The 9896-nt window shown below is 44.0% G+C and overlaps 1 protein-coding gene across 1 annotated transcript; it reads right to left on the reverse strand.

Moving 5' to 3' along the window:
* Nucleotides 1–486: 486 nt before the first annotated feature.
* Nucleotides 487–3918, reverse strand: nsun5 (NOP2/Sun RNA methyltransferase 5). Its single transcript, XM_083770399.1, has 4 exons — nt 2720–3918; nt 2412–2619; nt 1786–1950; nt 487–1440 (listed from the first exon to the last, which is right to left on the reverse strand). The coding sequence occupies exons 1-4, from the start codon at nt 3642–3644 to the stop codon at nt 1233–1235; spliced, it is 1506 nt and encodes a 501-aa protein (XP_083626525.1). The 5' UTR covers nt 3645–3918; the 3' UTR covers nt 487–1232.
* Between the last annotated feature and the right edge of the window lie 5978 nt (nt 3919–9896).

The raw sequence follows: 9896 nt of genomic DNA on the forward strand, positions 1-9896 counted from the left end.
AAGTTCAGAGGTTATGGTAACAGTATGCATTGGCTGCATGTGGAGTTCAGTTGTGGAAATCAGATTAGTATTCAGATATTTCTGAAGAAAGAAATTCTACTCTACTTAACAGATGAACAAGCAACAGTCTGAGTTTAAACATTCCTTCCATAGCTTTAGATGAGGGCAGATGTATAACAGAATTAAACTACATGATCAAAGTCAGTGGACAAGACTGTCCCTTTATATTGTTTCTATTAATTAGTGCCTTACTGAATGTACATCTTAACCACCTAAACCCTACATACTTCTCGTCTATACTTGGTCCCCTCCTTTTTCAAATAGCCTATCTAAGGCCTCGATGTGACGCAGTGAGCTTGTAGACGAGTTATTTTCACATAATGTTCACCTATGATATGCCTAGAATAGGGACGATAGGGTTCATGTGGTTAATGTGACACATACAATGATATTCTTGATATTTGCATGCAGCACATTCACCTGTATTCTGGGATAGCTTTTCACCAGTAACATGGAACATTGCTGCTGCAATATGCTTCCATGAGTCCATCTAGCCACAATGTGTATTAGTGAAGTCAGAAGTAATGTTGGACGATAAAGCCTGGCCCAGTCTCAGACCGAGAAAGGGTGTTCACTGACTTTTGGTAATATAGGCCTAGTGTATTTTTAAAGATGTGTTAAAACAGCTAAATCCTATCTTTCATCCACTAGAGGGAGCCAATGTCCTAAATCTGATGAAAACGAATTGAAGCTCTGCTTTCTAAACAGACAGTCAGACATATTTAATCTGAACAGTCAATAGTTAATTTGTTGGATTATGCAATTACCACTATTGTCCAGTATAGCCAAATGCGACACATAACTGTCTTTCTCTCTCACAAATACTTGCATACATGGCATGCATTCTATTTTGCTGTCTCCTGTGACACATGCATGCACGTGTGACCGCAATCTCCCAGGCAGGGATATACCACATTTCTGAAGGAGCTTGGGAGTTGTTTGTGCTTGTGGTGTGGTGTGGCCGAGGGTATGAAAGGCACAAGTAATGTGCAATTCAAAATATATGGATTTACACCTCTTTAGTATTGTTGCGTCCTTTATCACTCATAACACATTTAGATTGTATCTTAGAGCAATGTTACATAGAAAATACTATGGAAATACACAAACACACTCCTGCAAGCAATACTCTCTTTCAGACCATACATGGAGACATTTGAAAAACATCCCTTTCACTCCACTTTGGCGGTTTTCTTCTTCTTCCTCCTTTTCCTCTTCTTCTTGGTTACCATGGTGACAGTGTGTCCTTGTACAGATGCAGACTGGTCCTCTGTCCCAACCATTTCCTCATCACTGCTGCTGGGCTCCTCTGTGGCTGCTGTCACGGTCTTCTCCTCAATGTCATCTGTAATATCAACCGTCCCTTCTGGGATGGAGTTTCTGTAAAGAAAGGATATAATAGTCAATGATCAAAATCACTTCACAACATCAGTTTAAGTGTTATTCATTTATTTGGCTGGATTCAATTTTAAATTGTCTGTGAAACTTACTGGGTAAGAGTCACAAAAATCATATTAATGAAATAAATTTAAAAAAAACATTGGATGTTTGCTAAATTACATTGACAACAGTGATGTATTATGATTCATTCGTCAGAGTAGTCTTCAGCTTAGTAAAGAAATGTAGTTACTTACAACCTTTCCTAATATAGATTTTTATCACACTTAAGGCTTGTATCACTACCCAGAGCAGAGGATATAATATGAGGATTGATTTTATACTTACATAATTTCAATGACTTGCTCCTGATTTTGAGTCTCTTCTTTGCTGCGTCTTGCCAACAGAGCAACAAAGAAACCATGGGTGTAGGTCTTAGAGGTGGAGGCACGCAGACACTGTTTGAGAGGCTCCAGACCACGCTCTGGCCACTGTGGCAGCACAGGAACCAACCTGCAGAAACACAACAGACACAGATTCAGATTCTGGAAAAGCAAAGACGTTGCTGTCGATATGTTAATAGTTAATTGTAAAATAGATTAATCGATCGTTAAGAAATTCTTCAATTTAACTTTTCCGACCAGTTCCTTTCCCCTCCATCAGGCGCCCCGGCTGGCCAGGGGGAGGTAGTTCAGAGACCAGGATTACTGCATGTTTTTGTGAGGGTACCTACCCTAGGGGACACGGGGAGAACATGCAAACTCCACACAGAAAGGCCCTTTCGCCAACCCCACCCCGGGTATGGGCACTGATGACGTGGAGGAGGGCCCACAGCGTCCCCACTCCCCAGCAGGAATCGAACCCAGGACCTTCTAGCTGTGAGGCGACAGCACTACTGACTGTCTGCAGATCACTGCCTCTTGAGAAAGTGTCTGTCATGGTATGTGGTGTCAATGTGTGTGTCTGTCCTCTACCTGAAGCCTGGATTCTTTTGCAGACATTCAGCAACAACCTCCTCATTCTCCTGGGTGTGGATGGAGCAGGTGGAATAGACCAGGCGCTGCACACTGGGAAATCTCATGGCGTGATTGAGGCAGTGCTTCTGGAACAACGCCAGAGAAGCCAGACGACTCCGTTTCTTCTTCTGGTCAGTGGAGTCATCGCCTGGTAGACACACCATGCCTGGAGGGAAAACAAAAACAATAATTGTAATCATGTTCCTACTTCGTTTTTTGCAAATAATGGGGGTAAATAATATACAGATCTAAACACACTGTGTTACCTGATCCACTGCATGAGGGGTCCAGTAGAATATACTCCACATCTTTATAAAGAGGGCCATCGGGGTCTACCTTCAAGAAGTCTTGATTGGCCAGTTGTTGACATGTGACGCCAGCACGTAGAAGGAGAGTGGACATGGTCGACATACGCTTGGCGTCCAAATCAAAGGCAAACACCTTCCCCTTGTTATGCATGATGGCTGCCAGGTGGCTGGTTTTGTTGCCAGGAGCAGCACACGCGTCGATAACATGGCAACCTGGACGAGGGTTGAGGAGATAGGCAGGGAGGCAGCTGGCTTTGTCCTGCAGAATGAAGTGACCAGCCTTGTACAGGAAGTGGTCGTGGAAGTGTGTCTTGGGTGAGAAGACCAGCACATCCGAGAGGTCCATGTCCATCACAAAATGTTTATCTTTGAGGATCAAATCACCTATCCTGTTGGCCTGTCCCAAGTAGTTGAAACCTTCCCTCTTCAGGTAGTCAATGGCATCGTCGACCGTCGTCTTCAGAGTGTTTACACGCACGTACCTCGGCAGCTGGTCGCCTGGAGATTGCTGGACGCCGGCGGGGAGCAGGTCTTGGTTCCTGCTGACCTTCCGTTTTATCTTCATGCGGGCCAGTTCTGCCTCGAGTCGGCACCGATGCTTCATCATCACAACTTTAAAGGACCCGCCGCACTTCAGCCCCTTGCCGATCAGCAGGTCATGCAACAGCACCTTGGCCAGATGTATTCTTAGTTTGGTTTGTTTGAGCAGCTTGGTGGACTCGATGATCTCTCCCAGAATGGATGAATATTTTTGAGTCTCGCATACCAAGGCGAAGAGCTGCTTGACGTTCTGAAACTTGCTTTCGTAAACTAAGGTTTTCACTGCGCCCTGTTTCCCCTCCACTTTCTCTAGGACGTCGGCAGCTTTCATGTAAAGTGCCATGGTTCTCTAACGTGTTCGTCTCTAAGTTAACAGCTGATTGGTAAAAACGTTACCACTGGAAGTAATGTCTGGAAACGAAACGGATAGCTTACCTTACCAGCTAACGTTACTTTAATGCCTGCCTTAATAAGTTATTACACTTAATATGCTTCTTCCATGCATATTCATTTCCGACAGTGGAAAACGTTATCCTTTTCCCTTTATAGATCTTCTCATAACTGCAATGAAATCACATTTGATTATGACTAAAGAGGATGGCTCGTGCATGCATGCACAACACATGGCACAGGAAGAAACGTTTCGGGTCAACTCATGACACCGGAAGAAAATTACAAATAGAGGCGTTCCTAGTATGACGTAAATCTTAGCAACCAATGGTGTGTGTGTGTGTGTGTGTGTGTGTGTGTGTGTGTGTGTGTGTGTGTGTGTGTGTGTGTGTGTGTGTGTGTGTGTGTGTGTGTGTGCGTGTGCGTGTGTGTGTGTGCGTGTGCGTGTGCGTGTGTGTGTGTAAACGTTTATGTTACATCTTGAGTACAGATTAAGAGTAAAACTTATTTTTGTTTGGCTTCCTTACAGACAATTCAGGGGCATAGATAGCATAATATTCAAACAACTAAAAAAACACAGGGATAGAAAAATAGTAACATATGTGCAATTTGTGCATGTTTTCCCTGTAGCAAAGTTAGGTAAACATTTTTGTGAACAGCTTCACAGTAATTATGTTCCATATAGACACAGTTTAGTTTAAGAAGGTGCAATTTTAGGCTATGTTCCATATATACAATAAAATTAGTTTAGAAAGGTGCAATTTGAGGGTGATAATTGCTTTTTAGTAGAGACACAGTCACAGAACAAAGAGGACAACAAAACAATATAGGAAAAAAACGTAGCTTTTTGGACATAGAAAAACGAATTACAAAACAGTTTTGCAGAACTATAGCTATAATCCTTTTCATGTGAAGGTGCTTACATTTTATGCTTACCACACAGTACAGTAAAAGTAGTGAATATTATATATCCATAACACAAAAGTGTGGATCGATGGGGAAAAAAACAACAAAATCATACAGTTTCATCTCCAGCCATTACAGGTACATGACTGAACATTATGCCAGTTCCTAGCTTAGCTAGAATTGACGGTTTATAATGAATGAATAAGAATGCTGGGAATGTTGGTGTGTTTATCAGCAGGTCATAACTTACTAGGCTAGGCGTAGCAGCCATGAGGTACACCGCAGGTGAGCAAGAAATACAATAGCATAAACCCTATAACATTATACTGTAAATTCAAGGTGCACAGTGGAAGTTACAGCACTGGTTACTCCCACAGAGTAACAATACATCCAGCCAATGAGTAAAACATTTCAATACACGGAGACATCCAACAGGATATCTTAGTGCCAAGAACTCTAGCAGCTTTGTAAGAGAACAAACAAGACAGAAAATGGATAATGTTTAAACTACTTTCTTTAGGTAAAGTAAAACACAGTTCGGCATTGTTGACATGGTTTATGTCTTTCATTCCAAATACTTTGCTTCATTGTTTGCTTTACGTGTCCTTTGGCAATTTTGTAATTTTTCGCAGTTTTTGACAACTTGTAAAATGTTCCTCTGGAAACTCTAAAAAACATTTATAATTGATCAATATAAAAGTATTATACTGCAAATAGCATTTCTTCAAGAGGAACCTTAAAGCATCACACATACTTATGAGGACATCAAAAAGTATCTCCATACGTTTTACTCAAGTTCTATAACTGGAAGACAGCTTATGCTGTGACATCACCATTCACATTTTGATGACACTGTTGGGCTTCTTTCCTGTCTTCCCACTGCATCCCTGTAGAGCAAAAGCCTCTCGGTTGTGTGAGGGAGCAGATGGCTCTTCTTGGCCTTGACGATGCATGCAGCCATCGGGTAGAGCCTCTCAAAACCCCCTGAGGTCGCCGGTATGGCTAGCAACCTCCTGGCCATGTCCTGAAGCTTGGGGAAACGACGAGCGCTACTCCAATACAACAAGCTGGAGCTATCACTGGCCAACTCTGGTTCGGCCAGATACTGCTCCAGTTCAGTCAAGGTCTTCATCATCTTGGCAGGTGGCTGGAGGCCAATTCGTAGCAAAAAAATGGTCTTGCGCTTGAGGTCATTGCTGTCGCAGGATTCATTGCTCTCCTGCTCGTTGTTCACACCCATAACCACCTGCCCCTCGATGGCCTCCGCAACTGCCTGCTCCCCCATTGTCTGCACAACTACCTGCTCCCCCATTGTCTGCACAACTGCCTGCTCCCCCATTGTCTGCACAACTGCCTGCTCCCCCATTGACTCCGCAACTGCCTGCTCTTCGATGGTCTCAACAATTGCCTGCTCCTCCATTGCCTTCACAACTGCCTGCTCCTTGATGGTCTCTGCAACTGCCTGCTCCCCCATTGTCGTTACAATTACATCTGTGTGCTCCTTGATGGTCTCCACAGTAGAAGCCGAGGTTCCCTGGCTTCCCAGTGCGGCCTCCGCCATCGAGCGGGCCTGGAACTTGGATGGAGCTTTTAGGAACAATGTCTCTCCTTCCTCTTTGGTGTCAGAGAATGGCTGAAAGAAAATGGAAGCCCATGTCATTAGTGTCAAATTTGTGTTATAACTGGTTTTAAATATAAATAAATTACAAAAACTATTGTATTTAAGCCACCTCACTTTAACACCACAAAAAAGGTATTCACGGATTAACATTCAAGTGGCTTTAACCAACAGTGGGGAGTACCTTGAGTTTGATCCTGGGATCGAGCAGAGTGGCCAGAATTATATCCCTCTGGGTGATCATGGACTGGAAGTTGGTGTGGAGGCCTGTGCGCAGGGCCTTGGAGAAGTGGGTGTAGGTAGTGGTACGCTTCTCCAGGATCTTATCCAGGCCAATAAGACAGGGAATGATTAAGGAGAAGGTGACTTCATTTCCTGGGTCCTGGGTCAGGACCTGGGTCAGGACGACAATCGACAAAGAGTAAACATTGTAAACAATGTTTCCACAGTGTACACATTATAGCAACAGCACTGATACAAAATGTTTACCTGGATTACTTCCTCAAATGGAATTAGGAGACCCAGAATGTCGACCACCTGTTCACGCTTGACATTCACCAGAGGCGGGTCGAAGGTTGAGTCCCTGGCCTCAGCGCGTGCCACTGCCAGCAGGGTTATGATGGCTTTCCAGACTGACTCCTGCACCATCCGCTTCATGGACAACATCATGGAGTTCCAACAATGGTTTTGGGTAGGTGGGCACAGCGCCAAGCCGCACTGCTGCAGCAGTATCTGGATGACATAAAACAGATACAAGCTTGTGAGTGCAAAGACTTGAGGCATTTATACTTGCAGACAAAATGTTTTGTCTTCAACACCAAAATGACCTCATAAAAGATGATCAACTCTCTTGCATCTTTTCATATGAAATTCTATATGAATCCGTCAACCAGATTACATTTTGTTCAATGCTACAATATGTCTCTATACACTTTTTGGACAGCATGTCCTTTCTCACCTCACTCCAGTAGGCGCTATTCCTGAAGAAGGCCACAACATTGTGGACCTGAGAGAGCAAGTTGTCCACCACCGGAGAGTTCTTCAGTGCCTCCTTGATGACCAGCTGTAGCATGTTCGCCACGCAGTGGGCACTGGTACCGATCTGCAGCTCTGCAAATGGCGACAGCTCTGTCTCCTCATCGCCGGAGGCCTGCACCTGATCCTCCAAGAACACCTCCATCTCCTCTTCGCCGGGATCCCCCCTCTGAGACGAGGAGCACATGATCTTATAGTTGCAGAATATGTCGTTGGCCAGCACGGCCTCCTTAGCCCGGCTTGTAAGAATGTAGCCGACGTTGTGTGGAAAGAGGCCGTAGCTCAACAGTGCACCCTCCAGCTCCTGAGCTACGCCTTTGCTCAGGGTCTTGTGGGTGACGTGGCGGTAAGCCACAATGGGCTGGCGGATTTGCCACTTGTCATCCACAAAGTGGAGCTGCACGGAGACAATGGGGTCTTCCATCGTACGGGAGAGAACACCTGCTCTGCCCCCTGCCCAAAAGTCATAGGTGACGTGGATGAAAGCCTGCCCGTCTGTGACTGCCAGACAGGCTTTGAGGTCTCGGATGAGCTGGGGCTTGACGTTCTTCTCCACATCATCATAGAGACGTAGGCCCACAGTGCGCTGGGACAGCTTGTTATACTGGGGGCAGATGGTGGACATGAAGGACCTGAAGCCCACACCTTCCACAATGCTGTGAACAATGAAAGAAGTCCATTGCTGTTAGTCAGATTAGCATAGCCAGATGTAGTTCATCAAGTCTCCACTCTCTGTGTGCAATGCTGATGAAAGCCGAGCCTAATATAAAGTTTTTGTTACACAACATCAAACATATTAGATAATTCTGTAATCACATTCAGTTTGGCATTGTGCTTTCATATTTGTTTTAAGAAATATCTGGAAAAATATATATATATCTTTTTATTTTTATTGAACTTTGCCCCCTGGTCGCTGGGTTTGGTGTGTGTGTGTGTGTGTGTGTAATTTAAACATACATATAATCAATCAGACGTGTGTTCTTTGCCTTTCTTTTATTTTTTCTCCTCTGTTCTTGTTTTTCTGGTCTTCTGTTGTACTGTCCCTTTTCTACGTGTATTTTGTGAAAACAAATAACTCTGATTAAACAAGAGTGACGCGCGTATCATTAACTGCCAGGTGAAACAAGCGCTCTCCGTTGTGCATCTGTCCCCCCATTTTTTAGTTTTTCGCTATTATTTTTTCGTATTCATTTTGTATGTTTCTCTGTGACAACCTCGCGGCACGTTCGTTTCCAACATGCTTTTGTTGGTTCAATCACTGTGTAGCTCTAGTTAGCTCATAACATTAGCCGAGTTATACTGCGAACTTGAGCTTTAGTTTAGTGCCATATCGTGCACCATTTTAAGTGCACGACACCATGTGCACCCAAGTATAACTCAGACCTGAACAGTCACCTGAGGGGCATCATGTCCTCGGCTATCATTCTCAGGGCTGCATCAGTCAGCTTCATCTGGATCTCTGGCTGAGTTCCCTGCAGTGCAACGCCAGGGCTGGTGCTGGAGGCAGGACTGTGATAGGTGATCTCTAAGGTCTGAGGAGGAGTGATCACCGCCTTCTGTTTGATTATTTTCTGTGGATCCTTTTTGCTCTTCTCCTTCTTGATCTTGATCTTCTGTTTGATTATTTTCTGTGGCTCCTTTTTGCTCTTCTCCTTCTTGATCTTGATCTTCTGTTTGATTTTTTTCTGTGGCTTCTTTTTGCTCTTCTTCTTGATCTATGGGGAAAAAATAAAGGCAAAGCAGTAACATCATGTTTGTTTTTGCCTGTGGGATGACGGAGAGAGAAAAATGTGTATGAGAGAGAGACAGAGGGATAGAGGGAGATGCCGATTTTCAATTAATGAAATGAAAAATCACACCCGTGTGAAGTGAGGGGTGCTGTTAACATCGTACATCTAAAAGAATGTATGCCATAAATTCTCCATTCATTGTCAATGGCATTTAAAAAATCGACACTATAGCTGAATATAGGAGGGGCTAGCCCCCCTCAAAACATTATGTTATCTTACCACTACTGGAGCTTCTGGCTTATTGTCATCACATCTTACGTCCACCTGTAAAAACAGACCAGCCCAACAAAGGATAATACAGCATTGTAAACATCACAATGAGACATTATGGTTGTGTCAAATCCGGCAGAGTGGCACCATGTTGTAACACACTGTCAAAATCACACCCATGTGAAGTGAGGGGCGCTCTTATCATCGTACATCATCATGCATCATCTCATACTGACCAATCAGAATGCCTGTTGCCTCCTAACATTTGACCTAATTTCTCCTTTCATTGCTAATGGTAAATATGTGGACAAAAGCTGTATATAGCGCCCCTCAAAATACACACCTGTGTCAAGTGAGGGGCGCTCTTATCATCGTACAATCGTACATCATCATGACATAAAATAGGCACAGAGCCGATTTGCTCAGACACTATGACGTAAAATTCTCCATTCATTATCAATGGGACTGTAATGTTTGTCACATATCATATGAATGCATCTCACTACTGTAGATTAAATGGAGTTGGAACAACAGATGTTCAGGAGGCAGAGAAACACACATTGACCCTGCCCTTCACGCCACTCTCCGCCCTCAACGCCAATCTACCTGTCCCTATGTATACCTGCCCAGTACCACCCAGAATCCT

The sequence above is a fragment of the Protomyctophum parallelum genome (assembly GCF_964188405.1).
Source record: "Protomyctophum parallelum genome assembly, chromosome: 7".
NCBI lineage: Eukaryota > Metazoa > Chordata > Actinopteri > Myctophiformes > Myctophidae > Protomyctophum > Protomyctophum parallelum.